The sequence below is a fragment of the Benincasa hispida genome, chromosome 2, assembly GCF_009727055.1.
Source record: "Benincasa hispida cultivar B227 chromosome 2, ASM972705v1, whole genome shotgun sequence".
Lineage (NCBI taxonomy): Eukaryota > Viridiplantae > Streptophyta > Magnoliopsida > Cucurbitales > Cucurbitaceae > Benincasa > Benincasa hispida.
The window spans coordinates 49685762-49699311 of NC_052350.1; the positions used below are offsets into that span (position 1 = coordinate 49685762).

General features: G+C 36.2%; 1 protein-coding gene across 2 annotated transcripts; it reads right to left on the reverse strand.

Annotated features, from left to right (window-relative positions):
• Positions 1-16: 16 nt before the first annotated feature.
• Positions 17-13550, reverse strand: LOC120070995 (protein CTR9 homolog). Of its 2 annotated transcripts, XR_005480106.1 has the most exons (25): positions 13217-13550; positions 9424-9490; positions 9070-9264; positions 8790-8890; positions 8193-8246; positions 7900-8016; positions 7737-7800; positions 7419-7633; positions 7262-7346; positions 6446-6546; positions 6234-6326; positions 5430-5498; positions 5216-5308; positions 4838-5104; positions 4677-4757; positions 4441-4599; positions 4088-4183; positions 3504-3605; positions 3295-3402; positions 2955-3179; positions 2347-2613; positions 2173-2244; positions 1330-1647; positions 580-941; positions 17-229 (listed from the first exon to the last, which is right to left on the reverse strand). XR_005480106.1 is itself a non-coding variant. In XM_039022973.1 (24 exons), the coding sequence occupies exons 1-24, from the start codon at positions 13355-13357 to the stop codon at positions 798-800; spliced, it is 3234 nt and encodes a 1077-aa protein (XP_038878901.1). In that variant the 5' UTR covers positions 13358-13550; the 3' UTR covers positions 307-797. The 2 variants fall into 2 exon arrangements, 1 of the variants encoding a protein (XP_038878901.1); XM_039022973.1 differs by lacking the exon at positions 17-229 and having other exon boundaries at positions 307-941.

A 13550-nucleotide genomic window follows, 5' to 3' on the forward strand; every position in this document is an offset into this window, starting at 1 on the left:
GAAGGTACCAAAATTATAACAGTTGCAACTTTCAATGTCAGTAGTTTTACTGCCCATCCTCAATTGTTAGCATACAAATAGGAACGTTTCCATATTTAAACAAAATATATTTTTGTAAAGCATTGCAAGGAAAGGTAAACAATGCTTCTACGACTAACCTGCCATCGATATAATGAAAATTCAGAGTGGCAGCAGAGTTGGTGTTGTTGGCACATAAAACAACGCGTCCCTGAAATCTCCAACAATAAGACTAAGATAAGATTGGATTCAGTTCCATTTATTAGCAATAAATAAAGATTTAAGTGAGGAGTCAAGGCAACCTTCGAAAATCTTTAATAACCTGTTACAGAAAAACAAAACCCCTCTTTTTTTCTACTAATTAATCAACGGTAAAAATTACATGATAAACAAGAAATACAATTTCTTTACTCTACTCGTGTTAGTCCTGAATGCAAGTCATCAGTCCATCTCTCTATCTAATTTCCAATTGTTATAGAACCACTAACTACATAAATACAGAACAAACTTCACTAAGTTGAGGGGCTTATCAGGTGAGAGAGAGAGATATTTTAAATTTACTTTTCTTTTGGCCGTAACATCACAAAAGGTTTAGTCAAGACATTGATGCCTCAGGACGCTGGCAGTAGAAGCAGCCAATGTAGTTGTAATAATCCATCAAGTTGCTTCCTTTCACCTTAACTTTAAGGGCAGCTGGTACGACGTGATTGGGATATCTATTAAACTCCTGAACCAAGTTTGAGAGTCAATGATGGTATCCAGTTTGGATTATTGCTATCTCATCTGATTTCTCCATCACTATCCTCAAGTCCTGCAGAGTTTTCTCTTTGAAGTCTTGACTCTCGCTGTGTATCCTTAGGCTCATCCTCTTCAGATTCCGACCAGGTGGCCCTTCGTCTGGCAGCATTGGATGAAGGTACACCCTGCAATTTCAAAAGTAAAAAATAACTAAATGACTCAAACCAAACTAATTGAGTAAAATACCTAAGAGTATATAAAAGCATTGGTCTAGCCCGCATACAAAAACGAGAGCCACTTTATATAAATATAAATCAGCAGTTACTTTGATTAGCAATTCAACCTCAACAATGGAGACTTTAGAAAGGACGGGCAAATCGAATCTAAATTATGATCATGAAGAAACTAGGTGAGATATATTAAACCCTTTTTGTTAATAAGAACACCATTGTTCCTCTAACCCTAGATGCAATGATTTAAAGCACAAATTAGGTGCAGTAGCAAGAGGCAGTATCAAGAGTCGGAGATGCTAATATTTTCTCAAAGCTAATATCAAGGAATAGTATATATTACCGCTTCATCCTCAGCATCAGAATCTTCAAGCCCAGCTTCAGCAAGAACATCTTGATCATTCCCTTCTAAATCATCTCCCTGATCATTCATTTGGCTCCGGGATTCCCTATAACTTATGTTATTATCTCCGTTGTCTAGTTCTTGATCATCCATCATATCATTGTCAGCCTCCTCTGTCTCATAATGTGATTTCCCCTTCCTGTCTTTCTTTCTCCTCTTTCCACCTTTCCTTCTCCTCTTCTCACTATTACCAGCTTCATCATCATCAATCTCTGACCTCTCTCTTCGTTTACCAGGTGTGGTGCTCTTCCATTGCTCCTGGAGAAAGTTTAGATCACATACCTTTAAGCTTTGATTCTCCAGTTAAATATCTCAATCGACCAAGAAGGAAAAACATCACTTGAAATAAAAGCACTACAGGTTAAAATAGTCATCCAAATAACATGCAACAGAATATCACATCAACTTCTTATGACAAAAAGTGTAGCATTACTCAGAACTACACAACTGTAGTGCGTACATGCGAACTCAAGCATAGAACCCTGCTCTAATGCGAATTATGCTACAAACAAATAAAAGGAATTTATCTAAAATATTGCACCATAGAAAAGGTAAAATGCATCAACTTTCCCTCTAAACTACTAAACTCCGTTTGAAACCATAAACTCCTGCCTACCATGATAAATAAATGAATGAAGAAGAGTGTCTGAACACAATTCCTTCAGCACTTTCGCTTACTAATACAAAGCAGTTACTCAAAAATGAATTCCCTTTCAAATTTTTTAAGCTCTGTGATAATATAAATCAAATACTCAAAGAAACAATATAATTCAAAACAATTACCTTCACACGTTTAAAATGCTGCTCCTGTTGCATCATCCGTTTTTCCTCATCTTCCAGTTTTCTCCTCTCCAACTGTTATAGCAAATAATATCAGACAAGAATTCATCATTCACAATAAATAAATGTGTTTTATAAATAGGAATAGATACAACTTATGAAATTAACAATTCGCACTTGAAATTTCCTTTGCTCATCTGCCTTACGGCGGGCATCCTCCGCCAATGCAACTTGACGTGCAAGTTCTTGTCTTTGACGGATCTGCTGCTCTTCATGTTCTGCTGCTTTGAGGTGAACTCCTGCAGCCTCCAGTAAGTGCTTACAGTAACCAACATGAGTATCAATCTTCTTCTCATCAAAGCCATGAAAGTGGAGGTTGGAAGCTGCAGATAACTGACTAAAAACACGAACAGCATTTTCCAACTCCGCTACTGTTGAGCGCACCTAATAAATTTCAATGGGGCAAAAAAAAAATTAATGCAACACCCAAGCAAAAGGGGAGAACATGTGGGGTCAAAGATTGAGGCAGCATAATGGGATAACATAATTTGTAATGTAAAGCATTACTATGAACAAATTCATAATTTACATGGCTTTACAACTCAATTATACCATAGACACAAGGAGCTAAATAACTGATATAGCAAGCAAAAACTTGAGGGAATGATGAGCATATTTCCAGGATAACTTATTAATGAATTCAGGCCTCCTTATCGAGATAAAGAAATTTCTCCACAGATATACAACATCAATAAATATTTAAGCCAAAAATATAGAGAAAACACCTCATCTGCTGTCCTTTTTGTCTTTTGTAGTGTTGAAGCTGAAAACTTCTGCATTGCTACACCAGCATCAAATCTTAAAGTGTAATTTGAAGGTGCCAAGTGGATAGCTCTTAGTAGGGTCTTTTTGCAGTCTTGCCATTGTTCGGCTTCATAATATGTACGAGCTAGATATAGAAGAATTTGATAATCCGTATTGTAATAAAACTTCCGCAAGCAATTTTGATACTGCAAGATAACATTTGGCATTAATTCATGGATAAAATAATGACAATGACTTTTTATTAGTAAGATTAGGACAGGACACCTACAATTCAACTGTGGACAAGGTATAAATACATACCATTTTAACAGCTAATGAAAAATTTCCTTGAGCAAAATAGACATGTGCCAAATTGATCCACACATCTGGCATCTGAACAAAAATATTCCCACTTGCAGCTTCTTGAACCTACAACAGCTAAAAAGTTAGCAACAGGTGCTAATGGCCTTAATTTTACAAATAGCAGGTTCTAAAAGGTTCTAGTATGAAGTAACAATACGAGTGCTCACTTGTGTAAAAATATCTTTTGAAACATCGAATTGACCTTTTTCAGCCAAGATTACCCCAGCTCCATTAGCAGCATACAAATTAGCTGGATGTTGTACCAGAACCTGCTCAATTAAAGATTGAATACCAACCATTAAACTGCAAGATCAAGGACAGGAATCACAATTTACAATAAGGAAAAACGGAAGATTCAACAAGGGCACCACAGAGTTACGAGATTGGAGTCCTCACAAATATTTGAACTTCTTTATCTGTTCAAACTAAGGCATTGAAAAACTCATATACAGCAAAAAAAACATATTTTAAAACTTCGCTTATAGAATATCACACATACTCTTTTTAATAGAAAGTAATACGTCCATCATCGTCCATTTAAACAACTGCAATAAATGTGTCTTTTAATCAGAAAAATTCAAGTATATGATATAAGATGCTGAACTTCATTCCATCAACTTTGATAGATCAACGTTGTTTAAATTTAATGAAAAAGCCAGCAGAAACATTCAACCATGTGTGGATATTGAATCAACCATCGGGACTTAATTGACAAAATAAACAGCCAGATGACAGAGAACTGAAAACATACCCTTGTATATAGTTCCTTGGATTTTTCCAAATGAGTAGCCTCCAACTTGGGATTTCTTTTTTCATTTCGAAGTGCAGCAAAGTAGTTCCAGTTCCCCTGTCCAACGTTAAAAGAAAAAACAGAGAAAATAAAAATGATGTTTCAATGGGAAATAAAGATGATAATGCTGAAAGTAATTTGAAAACACCAATAACGCTCTAGAAGCTTTATATAACCAATACAAGGTGGGATGCAAGTGTGATTTCCAGAAAGATGGCACATTGGAAATTTACAGAAGCTACACATTCCTTAGAATCAAGATAGTAATATTTGACAAGAACTAAAATGAATGTGCACAATTAAAAGTAACCCACCAGAGAAAGAGTTGCATAAGAATCCTTTCCATCAGTGGCTTCACCTGCAGCCCGGAAAGTTTCTTTTGCCCTAACCCAATCATCATTTTTTAACTCAAGCTCGCCAAGCATAGACAAGGCATTTGAGCACTTGTCATTCACTTTCAGAGCATCATTAACCTATGAGAGGAACATATTATTAAGAATACAAAATTTATTTCAAGACAGAAGTAGATGTGCCAGAAGAGTTAACAGACCAATTCGATGCTTAATTGAACATAATTTCTAGCTTTTGCAATGGATGCAAGCCTCAGGTAAGCATCTACATAGTCTGGATACTGTAACGAAGACAGGAGATGTTAAAAGCCAAGTGCAATAATGAACCCCAAAGAGCTATTAATATAGAACTAACACATACCTTAAACAAAATCAAGCGGTAGAGTACACTTGCAACTTCAATTTTATGCAATTGCTCTAATAATCGAGCCAGGTTAAATAGACTTGTGACTTTCTTCCATGGTAGTACAATTGAACGACCTTCCCTCTCCAGTTGATAAAATAATTCCACGTCCTTGTATTGAAGAACAGACGCACTTGCTTCAATAGCAGGGCATCTCACTTTACCATCAATAAAATCTAGCCAAATTCCATCACCTAAAGCCTCCTTGAAAATTTTCTCCGCAAGCTGACAAGAATAGGAAGTAAGAAAGAAAATAAAAGAGGAAGCACTTCATAACTTGACCTAGAACAATTTTCGATGTAAACAATTATAATCTCAACATCAAACCATACACACCTCAAACTCTTCTCTTTCAAAGTGAAGAACCCCAAGATTGTTGAGCACTTCAATAGGTACTTCTTGACCTCCCTTTCTCAAGAGAATGCTGGCCTGTAATAACACTCATCACCAAAACAAATCATTAGATTAAAGGCAATAAGGAATAACAAGTTAGGAAGTAAATACCGATCATATAAAGAATCTAATTGCAAAATAAATAAAAAGTCCTTACAGTTTTGAAGGCATCCAAAGCAGCACCTTCATCAGTTGAAATCAACAATTCTCCAAGATCTAAAAAAGCCTGCCATGCAATTTAATTCTTCGTTACATTACATGTAGTGAAAACTAAACGGTAGTTCGTCCATACATATGGCAATAACAATAGTACTTGCTTTGACAGAAAAGCAGAAATTTAGATGTTTGTCCTAGGGATAGCCTCCAATCAAATGTAGAACAAAATATTCTAGTTCCACTTTTTGTAAAGAAACTGAACAGAAAAATAATTGGAGAATGAGTGTGACGTGATGTGACATACAGGCTACAGCTTTACACCCCCGGACTAAAGAATTATAAAATTAAAGAAAACTCTTCTTCTAAGCAAACAATAAAATTTTCAGGAAGTTCAATTTTAATGTTGAACGTGCACTAGGCCTAATGTCAATTGGAGCTAATTGTTTTATTGCCATCATTTTTCAGCTGATAGATTATAGAAAACTTGTTAGTTACAGAGGCAATTCTTGCTAATGCTTTCAATCAGACAAGTAATCTAATGACCATTTGTCAAATAATTTGATCAACTGTGAAATGCCACACAAGCTCATGAAAGAAATAATCTGTCAATGCCAAAGCACCAAAAGTAAGTGTAAGGGAACAATCACAGCTTTGTAAAGTAATAATGATAAAATTAGGCATTAGTACCAAGGCATGATCAAGGACAGGGAATCAAATAAACAAGTCCAACATTAAGGGTGGGAGATGCCAACTTGCAACATCAAGACATGATAAAGCCTCTTAAATCCCCCAACTTAAGGTCTACCTGTGCATCACGTGGATCAATTTTTGTAGCTTTCCTTAAAGATTCCTGGGCCTTCTCAGCGTGTCCAAGTTGAACATAAATATGACCAAGTACCTACATCAAAACCAGTAACTCAACTAATGAGACACAAAATAATGAAGGCTAGAAATACAAAAACCTTGGGCCTACAAGTAACTGGAACACATCTAAATATCTTTTTAGTTTCAACTCACTTTCAATGTCTCACAATTGTCGGGATAAACCTCCAAAACTTTCTCAAAGTTTGATAATGCACTTCTAAGATCTCCCATCTTCAATTGAACCTGACCCAAACCTAAACCAAATAAACAAAATATCAGAAATAATGAATTTAACGACAAATCGATATGGCAACATCATTAGACAGAATAGTAAACTATTGATGCAGTTATCACTTCAATAAACCCCCCTGAAAAGCCATAATTTGTAAGTACACCTGCAGTAAACTAAACACAAGGGGAAAATAGGAAATAAGCACTTCAAACAAGAAGATAACCTAGTCATCTAAAGAATACACTTCAGGGTCATTATTACAATAGGGCAAAAGCCTTGGGACTGGGGGCATGAAGCGCCCACAATTGAAAAATATATTTATACATGAAAAAATAAATTGATATGACTAGTAAGATCATTGAAATGTTAATAATCAAAGCTTTTGCAAGAGAATTTTTAGAGAGAGACAGGTTTTTTGGAGCAATTTTTTTTCTACTTTTTCTGGATAAAGAAACGTCATTTTTTTTTTTTACTAATTCAAAGAATGGAGAACTCATTGCCTAGGCACCCTTGTTTAAACATTCATCAAGATAGCTAAAAGATTAGAGCTTCAAAAGCAGTGGCACATTACAGTACCTAAGAGTTTGCAAGGGAGAGAGAAGAGGGGAGGAAAAGGTCTGGAAAAAAATATATTAAAAAGACTTGGCATTACCAAACTCAAACTATTCTAACATACCCAAAAAGAAAATAAATCATAAAGCCACAGACAGATAGAAAAAATTGGGAAACAAACTTACCATAATAAGGAAATACAAACTCACGGGGTTTATTAGCTTCCTTTGCAGATGCCATGTAGTACAAACCAGCTTTCTCATAGTCTCCCTACAGACATTCTACCATCAGTATAGTAATCTTCTCCTTCTTAAGGTTATGAGATCAAGAAGGCTACCATACCTTGCTATGGTAAGATCGAGCAAGATTATAAAAAGAATGAGACTTTGTAGGCCCATGGTTGGTAATGGCAAGTGCAGTTTCAGTCAATTGCTCCACCAAAAAGTGTTGGCCAGTAAAGAAAAAGTGATTTGCCAAGTAATTCAGAGCCATTGCACAAAAAGGGTATATTTCAAATGCCCTCTGCATCTTTTCCATCCCATTTCTGATTCGACCAGCTGCGGTGGTGAATATACACCACAATGGAATTACTCAAACGTATCAGAAAATATGACCTAGTAAAAATAAATGAGAAGGAACGGAAGCCATGATGAAACCTACCTTCATTTGTGTTCAGATCAATGATTGCTAGAGCAACAAGAGCCTCAACATTTTCTGGATCCAACTGCAAGTATAAAATTAAGAAATATTAAGCCAACATCAACTTCAAGAAGGTAAGTTCGCATGAGTTTAATTGATGATTGAAAAAGCTAATATCACTAGCCTGCAACACTCTCTCAAATGCTTGCTGAGCTTTTCCATATTGTTTTAATTGGTAGCGGCAAAGGCCTATGCCAAGTCTTACAGCAGCAGGGCAATCAGGATACACTTGCAAGGCCCTCTGTTAGAAAATTCATGTTACAAGACCAAAGGCATCATCAAATTGGTTTGAGATAATTGTACCTTCCAATGAACTTAAGTAATCAAGGAAGAGGGCAAGTTGGCCCCCACTGAGCATAAAAGATTACAAAGTGGATTCAAAATCACTTAATGTGCAGACATGCGAAGACAACCAACCTTGTACAGCTCTAATGATTCAGAATAATGTCCACGGTTGAATTCAACACATGCCTGCAGATATGCCAAAGTTGTTGAGGGGAGAGATCAACCAACACAAACTCCTTCAGTAATCAGTCTTGTTTTAAGAATTGGATCACACCTCAACTAAGTTACTAGCAAACTTAAATATGAAGCAACAATAATAATTTTACACCACATTGCTGAGACCAGGGTGAAGCACATGATCCATCAGGTACATCAGATAGAATAGATAAATTGAATGAGAATTGCAAACTTTGAAAAGGTTCATAAGATCAAGTACAGCATATTCTAAAGCAATTAACATTCAACTACTTCCAAATATCAGATAAAATAGGCATGCAGATGCATTTCATCTTGCAAGGGAATATATAAAATAGTAGCGTTGAAATTTTTTTTATTATAAAAAAAAAAAGTCTTTCAGAAAAAGCCACTCTAAAATCAAGGAGTATTAAAAGAAACAATCTATAATCAAGGAACCAAAAAAGTAATCATCTTCTAGATGACACCTTTTCCATGATCTAGAGTTACCAAAGACCAGTTAACTATGAGTCAGGTGAAAGATTTTGCCCGTACTTGACCTAGAAGAGCAGGAACATTGTCACGATCTCCATCTAAAACAATCTTGAATGCAGCAAATGCCTGTTCTACTTCCCCTTTGGTCAATAAAAGCTGACCTGTGAACATTTCAAGCATTATAATTCCAAGCATGCTTCAAAGAATCATTGAAAAGACAAAATCAAAGGAAGATCACAAGCAGTTTAAAACAGATAGCAAAAGGCAATCATTTGAGTTTAATTTTAATGTCATAACATCTAACTAAACTTAAAACAAAATTTTAACTAGAAGAGTTTACCTTTTCCGACCCAAGTTGAAGGTTCATGCATATCAATTCTTGACGCTTTGTTGTAATATTGTGTGGCCAAAATGAAATGTTCTTCTTTTTCTCGTTGTTTTGTCTCAATTTTTCCAAGATAGCTGTAGTAAGCACCTAAGGCATTCAAGATTGCGATTCTTTCATATCTAACATCAGCATAGTATTCATCGATTTCTGCAACATTAATGAAATTACAAATGTTGAGATAAGATTAGAAATTTTTTTAGGCTGTGGGCTTGTTTGTTCTACTCAAGTAGCCGCAACTAATTAAAGTATTACACTTACTAAAAATAAAAATAACCAAAAGTCCAACATTTGAAAAGAAGCCAATACCTGGACTCGACCCTTCCTCCAGAATTTGTCGGAATTGTTCCAGTTTTCCTTGCTTGAAGTATTCCCTCTGGAATGTGTAAACGAAATGATACACAGAAACTCAGACATGGATGTATTACATGCTAAAAGAAACCTCAAAATATATATACTCAGAAATAACATATTCAAAAAGAATAGTTTGTCCTAAAAGGCATGAACTTCTAAGTTTGATAGTCAAGTTATAATTGATCTTGAAGTAGCAATTGACTCATTGTAGCCAATCATCATTCGGACAGCATAAACCAGAGGTGGAGAAATGATGGACATTAGTTTTAAATTAAAATTAAATGCATGGGAAAAATAATTCTATACTTAATAAATATGGAATTGAACCAAATGAATAATCTAAAAGTGTATAGTGGATAACATCACCTCTGGCTGCGGATTCAAGTAATCATTTTTTTTCTTGATAAGGAATTGAGCTTACATTGACATAAAAGAAAGAATGTACAAGGGCATACAAAAAAACAATCCAACAAAAAAGGAGACTCCAACAAACTACAAAAAGGACCTCCATTCCAACAAAATCAAACTAAACTCATAGTTACAAAAAGGCCTAGTGACCGATGTCTACAAAGAAGCATTTAACCTCACAACCTCCAAGACGTCGACACACAACCTCTCCACCTCTCTAAAAATCCTATTGCTCCTCCCAAGCCAATCTTCCAGGGAAAAAAATAAATAAATAAATAAACCTAGCTTGACACAAAAAAATAATAAAAATAATAAATCCTTTCTCCTAGAAAGGAAATTTTAGACGCACCTCTCCTCAATAATAGTGTAACCATCTCTATTCCAAGACAAAGATAACAAAGGTCCCAAACCAACCAAGCCTGAGAAACTAGACAGACAGACATCCCCAAAACAAGAATAACAATTCAAGTGGTCATAGAAAACCTAGTGACACAAAGTTTATGGTAAACCCTCTAACATGTCGGCCAAGAAACACATAAAATCTGAAAAAACCTTTGTCCAAAAAAACCATCAAATCTAGAATAACCTTTCGCCAAAAAAATATTACATTTGAATAGGAAATGTTTTTACACATCTATACAACCAAGAGCTAAGCTTGTCTCCAAGCTCACACAGTCACCAAGTTTTCTTTATAATTGTGAGTGTAAGGGCCAACTTGCGCGTATCTCAACTAATCTCACAGGACATCTTACCTAATCTCCTATATTTAGGTGCCAAAGAAACTAGTAAGATACTAAAAGAGACAGTGACTGTGCACAAACCAAAAGAGAGGCTATCGTTATAAAGCTCGACATTGAAAAGGCTTTTAATACAATCAACTGGAATTTCCTCGATAATTTGATGATTGTCAAAGGTTATGGGCGCAAATGGAGGAAAATGGATCAAAGTTGTATCTCCTTGGCAAAGTTTTCCATTATCATTAATGGTAGACCAAGGGAAAAATAAGGGTTATTCTTCATCAAGGTGATCCTCTCCCCCTTTCTAATTATTATGGCGAGTAATTATCTAAGCAGGATGCTTTCTCAAGAGGCTGAAAATGGTGTTTTCGAGGATTTTAGAATTAGAATGAAGGTCTATACAACAATCATTTGCAGTCTGCCAATGACACGATTCTTTTCTCCTCTCCAAGAAAAGACAAACCATCTCTTCTATTAAATACCATTCACACCTTTGAAGATGCCTCAGATTTTGGTATGAACCACATGAAATCAGAATTCTTGCGCTTAAACATGGATACTTGGTTGATTGTCTCAATTTTGGATCCAAGGTTGGTAATTGGCCCTCCATATATTTGGGCTTACCTCTCAATGGAAAGGCATTCTTGGTGCCATTTTGGGAACCTATTGTTGAAAAGGTAGAGAGGACTTAAAGGTTGGAGTGGTACACATATCTCGAAAGGGGGACAATTAACTTTGATCCAAGCAACACTTCCCATGTACTCTCTCCCTTTTTGTGATCTCATCCAAAGTCGCGGCTCATCTAGAAAAGTTTTATAGAAATGTTTTCGTGGAATGGAAATACAAACAAGAGGGCCTTACACTCTTTGAAGTAGCAGAAGATTAAACTCCGTATTATTGAAGGGGGTCCTGAGCTGACTGACTTAAAATTAAAAACCAAAGCCTCCTTGCTAGAGATACCACGACGAGAAAACTCACCCTTCAGAGGCATCTTATTGTTTACAAAGAATGACCCCTCTCTTCAACCGAACCAAACAATGTTCAAATTATTCGAGGGCCCATCGAAAAATATCATACAGAACAAGGAGTTGACTCTTGACAACGTTGTCAGCTTTGTTGGAAATGTGGCAGCCACTTCCTTTTGGAATGATACATGGATTGGAACTTCCTCCCAAAGAAGCTTTTCCTAGAATATTCGCACTATCACTACACAATAATTCTACTATTGCATACTATTAGAATAGAGAGACAACACCCTAGAATCTTCACTTGAGAAGGCATCTCACTGAAAACGAGATCAATGAACGGTCCCTACTATCCACAATTATTATCTCCCCTCTTCCCTTGATGGAGGATTGTTGGAAATGGTCCATGAACTCCATGGGGTTATACACAGCCAAGTCTCTATCAAGCAAACTTTCTTCCAGTGGAATCATCCACCCAAAAGATCTATACTCAATCATCTGGAAAAGTCCCATATCTAAAAAGGCCAAAGTTTTCCAATGGGAACACAGCCATGGATGCATAAATATTGTTGATATATTGATCAAAAAAGCCTCTTGGATCGTCTCTGCCGCTAATAGGTGTACCCTTTGCCACAACTACGAGAATAGCAGGACTATTACTCACCTCTTTGTCACTTGTGAATATGCTCATGCTTTTTGGTCAAAGATTTTGGAGGCCTTCCATTATCACATGGTCTTCTCCAATGATCTTCTTATCCTTCTACAGTCACTCCTCACCTCACTAGTCACCCATTCATAAAGGAAAAAGAGGTCCTATCGACTTTCTTCATTAAAGCTTTCTTTTGACACATTTGGCTTGAAAGGAACTGACGCATCTTCAAAGACAAAACTATGACATTTTCATCCTTTTTTTAACACCTTACTTATATTGCCGTTTTTTTGGTGTAAATTCACCCCATTCTTTAGTGATTACAATCTTACTTTTCTTACTTCTCAGTGGAATAGGTTTTTGTAATCTACATGGCATTCCTTATCCTTTTGTAATTTCATTCCATCGATGAAATTAGAAAAAAATAAAAATTAAAAGGATAATAATAAAAAGAAAGAAAGAATAAGAAGATTGATGGCTACCATGGACCAAACACATTCCCTCTAAGTCCTTTATTATACAATCCCCATCTAGTTCGCACGGTTACCCAATTGGAAACCAAAGCACTCCATCAATCAATCTTCACACTCGTACCCAAATTGAAGTTTAAAAAAAAACAACAAAAAAAACAAAAACAAAAACAAAAACAAAAGAAAAGAAAACAATATGACTAGGTTCCAGTCGCATAATCAACAACTTAAAAAGAGCTCCTTACATTAAAATACCCGCAAAAAGAAAAAGAACACGCACGCACGCACGCACAAAGAATTTGGTCACCCCCTCGTAGATCAATAATTATTAGTACGATACAAGCACAATACTGCATCAACTTCACCCATTACGCATATCACTCAAAAAGTTCGAAATTAGGTATTCATAACTGAAAACAAAACCTATTCATACGACAAAATCAGGCGTCACAAGATGAGCAAAGGAGGGAAGTTGAAATCAAAGTACATAGCATTGTAGTTATAGAGAGTAGAACGAACCGCGATGATTAGCCAGAGATCTAACGGAGCTTGCTCGGCCTTGAGTATGTCGAGAATGTCGGAAGCGTCTCTGGGGAGTTGATCGAGAGCTACTCTGACCTCCTCCTCCGAGTTCTGTACCGGTATGTACACACAAGCCATGCTTTTCCTTCGAAACGCTAAAGCAGGGCAAGCGGAGGAGGGGAAGAAAATCACAGAATTGTTCGCCGGAAAATCTCGAGCCTCTGACCGCCTCTCTTCTCCGGGAGAAAGGAGGAATAGAAATCAATAGAATTTGAAGAACAAAAGAATGAATCACGAAATTTGATCATAGGGCACTTTCGTATTTTGGTAT